The sequence below is a fragment of the Pipra filicauda genome, unplaced genomic scaffold (assembly GCF_003945595.2).
Source record: "Pipra filicauda isolate LSUMZ 115617 unplaced genomic scaffold, ASM394559v2 scaffold455_size529941_pilon, whole genome shotgun sequence".
Classification (NCBI taxonomy): Eukaryota; Metazoa; Chordata; class Aves; order Passeriformes; family Pipridae; genus Pipra; species Pipra filicauda.
In genome coordinates, this window is record NW_024104593.1 from 51035 (window position 1) to 66790 (window position 15756).

The window sequence follows — 15756 nt, forward strand, 5'->3', positions numbered from 1 at the left end:
TCTGAACTATGCTGCATTCCAGCCTACCTGTCTCCTTATCCTATTTCCAACAGAAGTGTCAAGTCTGTTTAACCAGTAGTGCAGTGTTTAGTTACATGTGAGGTCAATTTTTGAAATGCATTAATAAAAATGAAATAGTAATAGTGATACAAAAGACTTTCATGAAAACAGATGGTGTGCAGAAATGTGATAAGAAAGGCCCATAGAATTGAGTTTAGCAAGAGATAACAACGGCTACAAGTACCTCAGCAGCAAAAGGAAGATTAAGGGAAATGTGAGGCTGCTGCTCAATCAGATGCGTAACCTCATGGTGCAAGACAAAGAGAAGGTGGGATTACTGAATGCCTTCTTTGCCTCAGTCTTTACTGCTGAGGCCAGCCCTCAGTAAACCCAGATGCTGGAGGTAAGAGAAGGCTGGAGAAGGGAAGACTTCCCCTTGGTTGCAGAGGGCTGGGTTAGAGATTGGTGAGGCAGATTTAACACCATAAATCCACAGGCCCTGATGGGATGCACCCACAGGTGCTGAGAGAGCTGGCAGATGTTGTTGCTAAACCACTCTCCATTATCTTTGAAGAATCATGGAGAGCAGGAGAGGTGCCTGATGACTGGAGAAAAGCCAACATTACTTCCCATTCAAAAAGGGCAAAAAGGAGGACCCGGGAAACTACTGGCCAGTCAGCCTCACCTCAGTCCCCAGAAAGGTGATGGAGCAGATCATTCTGGAGGTCATCACCAAGCAAGTAGAAGAAAAGATAGTCACGGAGAGTAGTCAGGATGGATTCATGAAGGGGAAATCCTGGTTGACCAATCTGATAGCCTTCTGTGATGGCATGGCAGGACAGGTTGATAATGGGAGAGCAGTGGATGTTGTCTACTGTTAAGGAAACTTCTCGGTCTGACCATTCATGCGACTCTCTGGCAGTCACACTCCCAATGCCAGAGACTTTCACTGTTGGGATTGAAGGCCCTTCACAGCAGGTGGCTCAGTGAGCCCACGGGTGCTGCACTTGACTCCCCCCCCCACACACACACTCACACAGTCAGACCAGGTTTCCTTACAGGTTTGGCCCTGTGTTTCCCTTAGCAGCATCTCAGATGTCTCATCCCCTAAAGTCATTTATTCCCAGCATAGTAACAGAAACAGCTCAAACTGGGTACCTCCAAGGAGGACCCCCAATAAAGGAACACCTTGGACTTTTATACCCTCACAGTGTCTCTACACGTGAGTCTGCACATGAGGATTTGGCTTGTGTCCGTGTGTCCATCCACCTTGCTGTGTCACCAGTCTTCATGTCTTTTATTATCCAAAAGGTCAGCAATTTCCAGCTCCTGCTGTGTCTCTCAGTGTCTGTTCACCTGGCTGGCTGTCACCTATGCTCATGGCCTTTTTTATCCTGAAGTTCAGCAGTTCATGACCTCTTGTCACAGATTCTCATGCAGAGCTCAATCTGCATCTCTGCGGTTTGCTAGTCCAGCTACCTGGACCATATGTATTCCTCAGCACTACCTCGACTTCTGCAAGGCTTTTGACATTGTCTCCCATAACATCCTTGTAGGTAAGCTAAGGAAATGTGGATTAGATGAATGGGCAGGGAGGTGGATGAATAACTGGCTGAATGGCAAAGCTCAAAGGGTTGTGATCGGCAGAGCAGAATCCAGCTGGAGGCCTATAGCCAGTGGTGTTCCCCAGATACTGGGGAAGTTGATGCTGGGTCCAGTCTTATTCAACTTATTTATCAATGACCTTCATGAAGGGATGGAATGGACCCTCAGCAAGTTTTCAGGTGATAGAAAGCTGAGGGGAGTTTTGACCTGCCCCTGAAGGTGAGAGTAACTCAAGTTTGTAGATATATATGTAGGGTTTATTTAGAACAATTCGGTTGCAATGGAAAGCAGGTATGTAGCAGTTCTGGTTATTATCTATAGTAATAGGGCAATATGAAAGCACTTAGAAAATGTGTAAGAGAAAAGGAAAGGAAGGAAGAGAAAGAAAGGATAAGAGTAGAAAGATTCATAATTACCACTTATGGATCTACGATGAGACTTGATTGTTGAACTGTTGGTTGAAGTCACGGTCTTGATCCATGGAGGGTGGGGGAAAAAGCCCATGAAACACAAAGTCCTATGGGTTAATATACATTCAGACTAGGTGGGAACGCCTGGTACCTCTTCTGGGGTGGGGGGGTGGTTTCAGTCCTCTGGTGGAGTCCTCAGAAATGAGTCTGGGGGTGCTTTGGGGGTCTTTGATGGTTTATGGCCCCTTCTAAGACATGACAGCTGCCTCTCACATCAGTGTGGTTAAGCCAGTTATGCCCCATCAGACCTTCCCTGAGGGGAGGTGGGAGGGGGAAGTTCTACAGCTGAGCAGAGTTGGGTAAGGTATAATAATTACCGTGATAGAAGGCACCATCCAGCCTTGCAGGGTTTGCCTCTTACTGGCCTCAAAGCCCGGCTTCAGCATAGCACCTCGGCGCCTCCACAGTTGTTTTAAGTCATTAGCCATTAATAGTCCAGTCTCTCACACTTACACCTGAAGACTGTGCTGCCATTCAGTGAGACCTTGATAGGCTGGAGAGTCAGGCAGAGAGAAACCTAATGAGGTTCAACGCGGCCAAGTGTACGGTCCTTCACCTGGGGAGGAATAACCCCAAGTACCAGTGCAACTGGGGACTGACCAGTCCCAGAGCAGCTCTGCAGAGAAGGACCTGTGAGTCTTGGTGGATGACAAGTTGACTGTGAACCAGCAGTGAGCCCTTACAGCCAGGAGGGCCAATGGTATCCTGGGGTGCATTGGGAAGAGTGTGGCCAGCAGGCTGAGGGAGGTGATCCTCTTCCTCTACTCGGCCCTGGTGAGGCCACATCTGGAGTGCTGTGTCCAGTTCTGGGCTTCTCAGTACCAGAGAGACATGGAGGTACTGTAGAGGGTCCGGTGGAGGGCCACAATGATGATCAGGGGTCTGGAACATCTCTCTGATGAGGAGACACTGTGGGAGCTGGGCCTGTTTAGTCTGGAGAAGAGAAGACTGAGAGGGAATCTCATCAATACGTACAAATCTCTCAAAGGTGGATGTTAAGAAGATGGTGCCAGGCTCATTTCAGTGGTGCCCGGTGACAGGACATGGAGCAGTGGCCATAAACTAAAACACAAGAAGTTCCACAGTAACATGAGGAAGAATTTGTTTACACTGAGGGTGGCAGAGCACTGGAACAGGCTGCCCAGGGAGGCTGTGGAGTCTCCCTCTTTGGAGACATTCAAAACCCACCTGGATGTGTTCCTGTGTCACCTGCTCTAGGTGATCCTGCCTTGGCATTGATGTTGGTCTAGATGATCTCTGGAGGTCCCTTCCAACCCTAACAATCATGGGATGATGTGATTTAATGGAGTACTAGAAATTTAACAAGCTAATCTCAAGGAGTAGGGCGATTTATACTTTGTGCAAAGGCTTGCTGCAGTTTAGCTGTAACTTAAGATTTGGCTGTATTGATAGCAACTGATTGATAGCAACCAAAATTAAAGTACTGTTTCAAATATGTCTTTTTAATATATCCAGAACACTTTCAGAGCAGTATATCTGTCTAGTAATTAAATATTACAGAGTGCAAACTCATATGCTTTGTCTTTCAGATAAGAAGAGTTGAATAAGAAGCTGGGCACAAAGGAACCGTCATCAGGATACAATTTGTAAAGCAGAAGCATAACTATAGTAGCACAATTATGGTTCACTTGACCAAGTATCCTCTCCAGTCATTGCCTGGATGGGGAAGTTGCACTGCTTTCTTTATTGTGGAGACTGTATTCCAGCCTCCTTGTTTAAGAGTGTCAGTTGCCTGCTCTGGTTCTGCTAGTTTCATGTCATCCATGGTGACATTGTGTATACCCACATCTTTTTACAGAACTGTTTTTCTTTTTTAAGCATATTAAAAATAGCAGATACTAAGTGGCAAAATCCTAGAAAATGGAAAAATGAAATCTCAGATGAGAAATAGTGAATTCTGTGGTGTTTCTATTTTGCTCCTAATGCACACCCCATAGCCTCCCAGCCCTCAAAACCAACAACTTCAAATTTAACTTGATGCTCTACATTCTATTGCATTCATCTCTCTTCCTGAGAGTTCTGGTCTATATTGCCACGAATTCTGCCTGTTCTCTTCTTCTAAACTTCCACTGGAGTGTTTATTTCTTAAGGTGTATTGCTGAATAAACGCTTTACACTAACGTTACAAAAATTTATGACTTGTGGTAATGTTAATGCAATTTTATTTTAACATCATCATGGCCAGGCTTCGTGAACGAAGATTTGGGGAGGGCTCTACCCACATTTGTTACAAGCGCACTGGTGGCTAAAAAGGCCAATACAAGATAGACAAGTCCAGTTGCAAAAGGCACAGCAGAAAGACTCCTTAGGTGGAATATTCTGCAAGACGTGATTCTTTCTGTGTTACTTTAACAACTCAATATATATATATTACATTGTGATGTGAGTAACTGATAATAGAGTAATGAGGTGATGAGGTGAGAATGTAAAAGCAGAGGTTCGAGCAAGTAAACTTCTTATTGTAAAAGTACTGACTCCTACCCTGATATGTTTAGCGCTTGGAAGCGTTGTTAAATAAAGTTGTTTTTCTTTTCCAATATGTCTTTCTTCCCAAGCAGTTGCATTAGGTTTTACGAAGAATGTCCACCTGTATTTGCCATCTTCCTTATAAGGCAGAAGTTGACAAGCTTTATGAAAAGACATATAGGTGGTTGAGGAAGCTATTATGTGTATAATGTGGCTGTGTACATGTTAACAGATAAGAGGGAAGTGCTGCTTAATAGCCTATTGACATGTTGATCATGGTCAGACAGTGAATTTGCTGGTCTGCAGATCTGACAATTGGCAGGTGGGGGTCAGTCTCTTTTCCCAGGTAACAAGTGACAGGATGAGAGGAAATGGCTTCAGGTTGCACCAGGGAAGGTTTAGGTATTAGGAAAAAATTCTTCCTGGTAAGGGCTGTAAAGTATTGGGACAGGCTTCCCAGGGAAGTGGTGAGGTCACTATCCCTGAAAGAGCTCAAAAAGTGTAAGAATATGGCACTCGAGTACATGGTTTAATGGTGGACATAGTATTGGTGCGAAGTTGTTTGTTGGACTTGATGCTGTTAAAGGTCTTTTCCAACCTTAATGATTCTGTGATACTATTATGACCTTAGCTGTTGGCTGTCTGGAACAGGCCCAGCTGTGTTTTGTGCAGAACTAGGCTTTAGAGCTTGGTGCTGGTGACTTCACAAATGTTGCCCAGGTGGCTAGATGAGTTAGTAGCATAGCTACATGTAAGGATGTGGATAATACCTTGACTATGGCCTGTCTTAAGAAAAATCAAACTGTAATTTGGGTTGCTACTACATTGACAATTCAGGATTAAAAAGTGACAGCTAAGAATTTGAGTTTCCTGTGGACAACTGACCTTCACATTCCAAGTTTTATGTATGAAAGCAGAATCTTTACTCCTTGCAGCTAAGTGCAACACTCTGGTCTTTGTGTTATAAGTAGTAGCTCACCTGTTCGCTAGTTTGTGTTGGATACTTAGGTAATTTTTGGTTAGGCTTATATCAGAAGGCCATCATAATTGGATTGAAATTCTGGATTAAATTCTCTTGTAGAGCAATGATCTACTGATTAGCAAGGGAGAGTTGAGAACATCAAGGTGTTACTAGCAGCCACAAATACAACTCTGTATGTGTTTCTGTGACTTCTTTAAACCTGGGTGTTTGCTGAAGATGAATACAGTGTTCCTAATGTACTAAATGTACTAAATGTCTTAAGATACTTGTCATGAAATACCATTCAGGAGTTCTTACCCATTAAGCATTGGGAAGCTAAGTTTCTCATGAACCTCCTAATCAAAAGACTCTTCCATTTAACTTCCTAATAGTATGTAATTTGGGCTTCTGAAGTTAGGTGCACTGAATTATCATTAGCTGAAAGACACAGTGCAAGTACCTTGCTTTCCTCTCCAGAGGACAATATGCCATAATTTTGTGCAGCACTGCAGAGCAATCAGTGTTTCACAGTTCAGGTTTGCCCATCCTTGCCAGGTAAATTCCAAATGGACAGGTTTATGAACTTGTATACTCCTTGGTCTCTTTTTTTACCTTGGAAGATAATACTAATGTTTTCTTGCCAAAGCTTATAAGCATTGCTCATAAAGGTTTGATGAAGTATCTGGAATATCTTTCCAGATATTTATTATATCATGAGCAACATGATAGGCTGAGAGAGTTGGGCCTGTTCAGCCTCAAGAAGAGAAAACTGAGACGGGACCTCATCAATGTGTTCAAGCACCTGAAGAGAAGGTGTCAGGAGGGTGGAGCCAGGCTCTTTTCAGTGGTGCTGAGCAACAGAACAGTGATGACAACGGACAGAAACTGGTGCACAGGAAGTTCCACCTGAACAAATGGAAGAACTTTATTGTGTGGGTGATCATGCACTGGAGCAGATGGTCCAGAGATGATATGGAATCTCCCTCACTGGTGATGATTCACGAACCGTCTGAATGTGATTCTGTGCCATGTGCTCTAGGATGACCCTGCTTGAGCAGGGAGGTTGGACCAGATGTCCCACTGTGGTCCCTTCCAACCTGACTCATTCTGTGATTTTGTGATAGTGTTAAGTACTACGATGTTTGGTAGTACTGAATCCCATAATCTGTAGCTATGAAAAAACATAGATTGTGCTACAATTACATACAATTACAGCACATAACTTTGCGATCTGTGCTGTGTATCTGCTGTCTGTGCTGAACATACATCAGTCTATTTTTATTGAGAAGTAAACCTAAAAGGACATATTTGAAAGTCTCTAGTTCGCTGAGCATTGAAAAATGCAAGTACAGTCCAGTCAGTGGATTTCTGCACGTAATGGGAGAGAATCAGGAGGGTAAATCTAGAAAACTAGTGGGTTGAGGCCCATACTGGCCACTGTGAAGAAAATCAACTCTACCCCTGGCAAGACCAGCACATCATGAAACCTTTTTTTCTTTTTTTTTAGTGGAGACCGGGAGAAGATGGAATGAGTAGAGACTTGAAGTATGAGTGCTCAGATTGAGTTCAGCCAGAATCCTTTAGCAAGGATTTATATTAATGGCTTGATAGTTCTGGTTCAGTCTTCTGTGCTGCATCATTTGGAAAAACTGACAGAAATTACTGTATGGGTAGCTATGGCAGAACATTGCATGAGAGCTCTGTCTTAACCCCTGCAATGCTTTACATGAGCCCCCTTAAGTGGGGCACCATTTGGAGGTAGCTCTTCTGCATGAAGACCGTCCTACCTGGTAATACTTACCTACACTCCAGTGTGTGTGAAGCTGTTCACCTGTATCTGATGGATTGTGCATGGGGAATTCTGTGTTTAATTGGCAAAAAGCACAGTTGCAGAGAGTGCGTATCTTTGTCTCTATTCTGGGTATTTTATCACTTCTAAATAATATATCACATTTGATAGTGTTTTTCTGTGGCATCAGTAGTGGTTCCTGATTCATTTACATGTAGGCAATCATCCCAAGAAGTGAATTTAATCCATAATCAGTCTATCTCTTACAACTGCATACATTTTAATACTTTGCACTTAGAACTACCAGTCAGGAAAAGCTGCAGGAGAGTTTCTCATGTTTATCATAAAGTACTGCAGGAGCCAGGGACATAATAATTTCATTTGTGTTTGGACATTATTAGTTGTTTAAAGAGTTCATTTACAGAGTATGTTTTTCTTTTAAAATAGTTGAGTAATGACACAAGTAGAAGCAGTCCTTGTTCCAGGAGGCTTTCAGACTAAACAATATTGAGCCGAGAAGCCTAATTAGAGGTGAGAAAGATGAATGTTTTTAGTCAAATAGGATAGGTGGTGTGTACGATCTAGCTGCTGTAAGAGAATATGTGTATGAAGAGAAATGAAGAATAGGACACAACTAGCACCTGTTGCAAATCAAGAAAATGACAAGTAAGGTAGCCTGTGTGCTGCTAATGTCATTCTTTGGCATACAGGAGAAAATAGGATGTGTATGCAGGAACGGTGCTGCACAGATCACCAAAGACCATGAAATAAATTGTGAGAAATGTCAGATTCTCCTGTGCTTGGAACAGGTTTACTGTAGCTATCCTGTTTTCCTCTTATGCAGTGCTTATGTTGCATTCCATACTGTCCTACAGGGAGGAAGCTGTTTGCCTGTAAGGCAGTTCATAGCAATTGAAAGATCAACAATTCTTGACAGTAATTGTTATGAAAGGTGCTTGATCTGAATTTTGTCGTACATGTCATCTTGGAGAAAGGTTCTTTCAATATGGGGTTCACCAGTGTTGTTTGTATTCCTAGCAGACAAGTTTTTGATACCCAGTGGTGTTTTCTTTGAATTTTTGGGTGGTTCTTTCATTTCATGTCATTGGGGCTAAAATTTTTGCCAGTGGCTGTTTACCATTTTAAAAGTTCAGATATTTTATTTTTTTTATATTAAATGGTTGGGAGCATAGACTCTCATACAAAACTTTGTCGATCACATAAAAAGGGAATTTTCTTAGTGGGAGTGGTGTAAAAAAAAAGTCCGAACAGACTGAATATGTATTTAATTACATAATTCTGCATAGTTAGACATCTATGGAAAAAATACTGGTGATTTTAACAAGCCATTTTTAGCAAATTTTTTTCAATGCTAAATTTTTGCACCTAACACTTTGTTATGCCAATTCTAGACACTTGGGTGCATCTTTTCACTGATAAAGGTAGTGTTTATGTTACTGAGTCGTGTTATCTCCTAGTACAAGGGAAGCTTTGCATTTTACTTATGGCAATTTTTGCTTAGAAAGTGAGTTGGCTACTGGAATGTGACTTTCCAATTTTTATGTTTTAATAAAGTGGATCTGTTTACAGTGTTGTATTCTGCTCCTCTCCACCCTAATATCCTGAAGTCCCTTTCTGAAGATGTTTGAAAATGGTTTTTGCTACTGCCTGTTGTAGTTCTTAGGAGTTCTTTTTGGTGATAGAGTGGAATAAAACACTGTTGTGGTTTAAACCCTGCCAGCAACTAAGTACCACACAACTACTTGCTCATACCCCTACACACTTTGCTTGCGTGAAGAGGATTGGAAGAGGATTGGAACTGTAAAAGTGAGAAAACTCATGAGTTAAGAACAGAGTAACAATTGAAATTAAATAAAATAGTAATAGTGGATTGTACTGAAAATAACAGAGACATAAAAATAAAACGAAAGACAATTGATGCAAATGAAAGCACTTGCTCACCACTAACTGACTGATGCACTGCCTGCCCCCAAGCAGCAGCCCCTCAGCCAACCTTCCCCCAGCTCCTCATGCTGAGCATGACACGATATGGTCTGGGATACCTCTTGGGTCGGTTGGGGTCAGCTGTCCTGGCTGTGTTCCCTCCCAACTCCTTGTGAACCCCCACCCCACTCACTGGTGGGGTACTGTGAGAAGAAAAGACCTTGATGCTGTGTTAGCACTGCTGAGCAGTGATGCAAATATCCCTGAGTTATCAACACTATTTCCAGCACAAATTCAAAACACGGCCTCATTTTTTTCGCATTCATCTGGAGAAAATTAACTGTCCAAGTCTCAAGCCTCTGTCCCAGCACAGACACTTAGATGTTGAGTGGCTGCAGTGACAACTAGTTTCAGCGAGAGTTACTAAGATGATTTTGCCCCAGAACTGGTTTAAGAACTTGAAAGAATATCTGTCAGAATGGGACCCATCTTCAAAGCACAGCTGTAAATGAAGTGCATTACTATGGAAAGCACTGAAATGTCAGTACCTTGACTCAGGAGAGTGAAAATAAGATGTCAAACTGTGGAAGTCTCCTGAGATGGGGTGTCCTACACAGCACTTGAGGGATCCCTTTTCTTTTCAGTTTGTGATGTTGTTTTCACTGTGTGGAGTGTTAGTTTTCACAGAGACCAAATGTTGCAAACTCAAGAAAAAGTGAACAAGACCTGAGTCAAATTCTTTCAGTAGATCACAGTTTCTTTTATTAGTTTTAAGAAAGTCTGACTTTAAGTGTAAGCCAGCTTTATATAAACTGGGTGATAATTCTTCTAGCATATTTTAAAGATGCTTAAGTGTTCATAATTTTTGCTGTATTGAAAATACTTTGTTCATGAACTGGCAAATGCATGTCTAAAAAGCGCTCTAGCCAAGGGTAAAGGTCAAAGTTGGATTCAATTCAAGTAAAATGGTTCTCAACCCTAACAGAAAACTTTGTTTATTCAAAAAGAAGACCAAATTGATTCTACAAATAAATACATAATGCAAAGTCTGTGCTGAAGAACCTAAATCCTTTCATTTTGGTTCTGTCAATCCTGATAGTGACATGCAATTTCCTACCTCTTACTTTCACACTACCTATTACCAGTTCAATCCACCATTATTATGCATGAGTAGTGTAACATAATTAAATCCCTATTATGGACATTACAGTTTTCTAGCATTGCAAGAACAGAGGTCCTTTGCTTTTTCAAGAAATTTTTTTAACCCTTCCTTTCTGTTCCCTTTCCTTTTCATGCACTATTCATAGAAAATGTGATTATTTTTTTTTTATTAAATGCTTTTCGTTGGGAAAATGTAGCATTTGGATTGATCTCACCTCCAAAGTGCAGGAAGATCATGGCATTACTGCATGATGTCGTTACAATACCGTGTAAGTTGATGTAACTCCACTATGTGATATATCTCCAATGACTGTATGCCATTGACTCCAATATTGAGTCTATATAAACATTTAAATGGTTGTAGAGGGTGAGTGGGGAATCAAAAGCAAAGTTTAGAAGTATTCTCTAGATTTCTGTGGTATTCTTAAACGCAGCAATGTTTAATGTATACTTCATATTGTCTGCTCTCTCATATGGATCCGATTCATGGGTCATCTACCGCCACCACCTGCGACTCCTAGAACGCTTCCATCAATGCTGCCTCCGTACAATCCTAAACATCCACTGGTCAGATTATGTGACCAACACATCTGTTCTAGAACGAGCAGCAGTCACAAGTATTGAGGTTATGTTACTGAGAACACAGCTGTGCTGGGCAGAACACGTCTCAAGGATGAAGGACCACCACCTCCCTAAGATCTTACTTTATGGTGAACTTGCCACCGGCTGCTGCAAGAGAGGAGCCCCGAAGAGAAGATACAAGGACTCCCTGAAACAACATCTCAGCCTTGGCCGTATTGATCATCATAACTGGTCTACTCTGGCCTCCAATCGGAAGGTCTGGAGACACACCATCTATAATGCTGCTGATGCTGCACACAGGATCACTCTCGAGGAGAAAAGACAATGCAGAAAGATTTGTGTCTTGCAGAAGACTCCACCTAAGGAGTCTTTCTGCTGTGCCTTTTGCAACCGGACGTGCCTGTCTTGTATCGGCCTTTTTAGCCACCAGCACACTTGTAACAAACGTGGGTAGAGCCCTCCTCAAATCTTGTCTTTAGTACAGCATAATTTATTTGGAAAAGGCATAAAACCAGCAAAATCACATGCTTAACTTCTGTTTTTGTATCAATACAAAAAAAAAAGGAGAGTGAAAGGAATCAATATGTAGAATAAAGAAGTCACCATGGAAGATGGATTCTATCTGTACTTTTGTCAGGTTGTGATGTGGCAAGGGTTGTTTTGGATTACTTGTTACCCACATCTGTAGATGTGTAGACCTATCTTGTCACTAGGCACTTTTGCCAGTCATAAGTACCCTCTCCTGGTCTTCACAACCTTTTAATGATTAAGGGAATTGCCTCAAAATGACGTGGACAAAATGCCTTGGTGCTTGTGGGTGCTCCGTGGACCTGAGCATGCCATTTATTTAAGCGTTTCCTAGCCTGTTCCTCCTCCACCAAGGTAATGTTCCTTGACCTAGATTTTCCAACTGACCTCAGGGACCTGGGATTGCTGAAAGCTGGTCATACCAGTAAAGACCAGGGCTGAGACTGAGATTCAGAGGTCACACCCTCCCTCTCCAATGTAATTTAAGTGCTTGGGAAGAATGAACAGCCAGTTCTTGCAAATCAAAGCTGTCGATCTTGAAGAAAGATGCAAACCATTGGTGTGAGCCGAGAATAATTTCCTGGGGCTTGACAGCTGTGTTGGTTTTCATTTTAGGCAGATTTTCTGCAATAGGAGGAACAATCTCTGTAAGGTCAGGTGAGTAATCCTTACACAGCATTTGTCTCTGAGGCCTATCCCTGCTGCTTAGCAGGTTTAGATTTGGAAGTCAGTAATAATCAACAGTTATTATTTCTTGCAACCATTGTTCCGTCAGTGGGGAGTGCTAATGGAACTGACTAAAAATCCTGATTTTATTAAAGTCCTAGAGTTTAATGATCTGGTGGTATTTTCTCACAGTATTGCATAAGTAAGAGGGTTAAATTAATATATATATATATTTACACGTCATTTCAAAATAGAAATTTTGAAAAAATTTACTGAATAGAAAAATAGAAACATACTAAATTGTAATGCAAGTGGATTGAGAAGGAAGTTTTTGTAGTCTCAGATGTTCTGACGTAGCATAAACATGGCACTATAGAAGCATAAAATGCCAAAGCGTGGAATAGAATATTAAAACCTTAAACTATTAAAAAGTGAAAATTTGAGGATAGACGAACACTTTAAAAGCACACCTGCTTTTAAAGTCAAAGAAAAATAGTCTCATTAAGTTGTCAGAAAATCAACTTATTTTCAAGGATTATTTCCATCAGTACCTTCTGATAAGCAGCTGTCAAAAATTACTGTTTCTTTTAGTGTTATGATGGTACAGATAGTTGCTCTTGGCAGAGTTTTGAAGATAGGTACTGGTATAGATGTTGTGGTTTCTGAAGTCAGATGTGATCAATCAATTTTTTTTGCTTTTCAGGCAGTGGTGAAGCTTATATTTGAGTGCACCAGAAGGTCTGTATTTCCTATTCTCTAAGGAAAGGAGTGGCTGTACTGCATATGAATACTGTATTATTTTTTTCAGCCTTGTAAAGCATTCTGGAAATTATGCCTCTGACATTTTTGTTGCTTGGTCTGTCAGAGGAATTTTCAGACCTGTATGTTTTATCCCTAGTAATGTTCAATGCTCTGTTGACTTATGGCAGCACTGCCTTCTGAGTAATCTTACTGCGAGCATGTTCATGTAAATGTTTGAAATGGTGGCACTCTAAATAATAGTTTTTCATTTTAGTCAACTTCAGTTCATCAAAAGCTAGTTATGGTTGGATTAAATGGTTTAAGGGACTGCAAATTGCCATCATCTTTCTGCTGGATATTCCAGGCATCAAAACTAAAACCGCAGTGCATTTAAGATAATTTTCTCCTCTGTATTCCTTATCCTTACCTTGGATAAGTTGGCTGAAGAATTTCCTGCTCGTCATTGCAAATACTTGAAGTGGTAACTTGGGCATGTGAATCCTATATCTCCCCTTATAATTATCATGTGCTGGTTTCTCATGTCCCAGGATATATCACTTTATGAGGAACATTTCCCAGCTGCATATGCTTTGGGCAAAGAGTAGGCAAGTGTGAAGAGTAGCTGGTAGGAGAAATGAGTGGAGTGGCATCTGTTTATAACATAACTTGGGTTTGCCTATTCAGTAGCAAATTCTGCCTTTCCTGACTTTACTGTTGTTTTTGTCTCTCCTATTTACAGTGCATACACATAGATGGCTTCTGAAGTGTATTTTATTGTTGTTGGATTGGTGTATTTTTCCAAGTAAAATAATAATTACTACTTAATGCTGAAGACATTTTATCCTTCTGACAGTCACTGTCCAGATTATTGCACATATGGTGAAGGGTCACTTCAAGAGGATTTATGAAGAGGATCCTTAATCCCTGTGAGATCACTAACCTGCTTGTTTCTCTCTTAAGTAATTACTGCACCAGTAATATCACATTGCCTTCCTGTGGAATAAAATTCAAAGATAAGGGGAACAATTGTATTTGTGATTGTTTAATGTCCTAACTTTTCACCAGAAGATGGCAGCAGGCTGATGTTAGTCACAAATATTTCAACTGCTTACTGTTGGATAAACGTGGAGGTAGTGGGCTAAACACTTGGAACTGAATTTACCATAGTTTGCGGCGAGAAACCTGGCATTGCAAAGCATTGCATGTCAAGCTGTTTTGTGGGTTTGTATGTCTGGCTGGCTGCTGGCCTGCAAGTCCCCTGCAAGTCCTGGACGTTGTCCTTCAGTGATGTCCTTTCACCCGACATTTTTTCAAGGGCATTTGTTTTGGAAGAAAAATCAAAGCAGGTAGAGCTGTTGCTTAAAGAAGTTTGAATTATTACATATTGCATTTCAGTTCAAGAAAATGTTTTATTCTGTTCCTAGAATTAATTTTCTTGGCAATAAACATCAGTTAAACATGAATGCATGTTTTCTGTGACAGACAGCAAAAGTGAATAATGGACTGGAATTGATACTGGATGGTGCAGAAAGAATTCAAGTTTTCAATGAAAAGCCTATGTAAATATTGACAAAAAATGTGGAATTCAGCAGCTTTTGCAGATGTTTTGTGTTATCTTTAGTGGAAAATGAGCTGTGTTAGCCAGAGAAACAAAGATGTTTTTTACCCTCCAGCCAAAAATTAATCTTCACCATAGTATATGTTTAGCATGGTAAGAAGCCAAAATGCAGAGTTAGATACAATTATGAATTTTCTATTTTCAATGCATTCAGATATTGCAGAATAACTTCACCACTGGTAAAACCCTTCTTTTAAAGAATGTAAGGAGAGGAAAATACAGGTCTTTTTCTTTGATTAGAAGTAAAACACCAAATCCAGCCAGTGTGATCCATTGCACCATGGGTTGATAAAACTTAATGCCAAACTTTCATATTTCCCTGTGTACCTGAAGCTGAGTTCCCTTAATAAGTTTAATATGGACAGACGCATAAGAGGAGGTAATGCAGCCTAAGATCACTTGGTCTTGCCCAGACCCATATGTCAGCTAATAAGTTACAGATTGAGTCCAAGATGCCACAGTCTAAATATTCATGCTGTTGTCATTTATTCCTACATGTTGATTCCTAATCCACAATCAAAGCAGTTATATGCCTGCAGCTGTTTTTAATGACCTCTTTACAGCAAAACATGCTAATGCTGTGGAAAAACCCAAGCAAAAGTGAAAGATCCAATTCTTTGAAACTGTGGCTCTCAAATAAGTCTTCACCTGTGGAAAATCTGGCATTTGAAAATGGAACAATTAAAATTCCCATTAGTAGCGCATGCCAGCAATTTCAAAAGTTTGACAGATGCACATAGAAATAAGAAAGAACATAAAACTGTATGACCATTTTAACACAAAGGGCGGGGATCTTCGCTTCACCTGTGTAGGTACAATTCAGCTGACTCGCAAGTTATATGTAAAAAACACTGGTAATTTCTGGTAAAGGCAGCTGTAGTGGGAGAATTGGATAGGTTGGCTGCCAGTCCAGTCAGCTGCTTCCCCAGTCCTCATTCTACTGTCCACCCACCCAAGAGGTATGGGAAGAGAGGTAGACATTGAAGACTGAGGCAAAAAAGTTGTTGAGTATCTCAGCTTTCTCTTCATCCACTGTTATCAGTTTACCAACATTGTTTATCAGTGGTGATACACCTTTTTTGACCTTTCTTTTCTGATTAACATACCTGTAGAAGCCCTTCTTGTGATTCTTTTCTTCCTTTGCCAGGTTTAGTTCCAGCTTCGCTTTGGCCTTCCTCACCCCATCCCTACACAATCAAACTTC

The 15756-nt window shown here is 41.0% G+C and overlaps 1 protein-coding gene across 2 annotated transcripts in view; it reads left to right on the plus strand.

The window, feature by feature from the left end:
• The window catches only part of HAUS6 (HAUS augmin like complex subunit 6), a 33623-nt gene extending 19292 nt beyond the window's left edge, over positions 1-14331 (plus strand). The window contains exons 16-18 of one of the 2 annotated variants that reach the window (XR_005565312.1): positions 3626-3732; positions 11920-12184; positions 12897-14331. Coding sequence is in view for 1 of the 2 variants with exons in the window: in XM_039385971.1 (XP_039241905.1) it covers positions 3626-3639 (14 nt within the window). In the remaining variant the exon portion in view is untranslated. Of the gene's footprint in view, positions 1-3625; positions 4232-11919; positions 12185-12896 lie in introns of those variants that run through there. The other variant, XM_039385971.1, reaches the window with a different exon arrangement.
• Positions 14332-15756: the final 1425 nt, after the last annotated feature.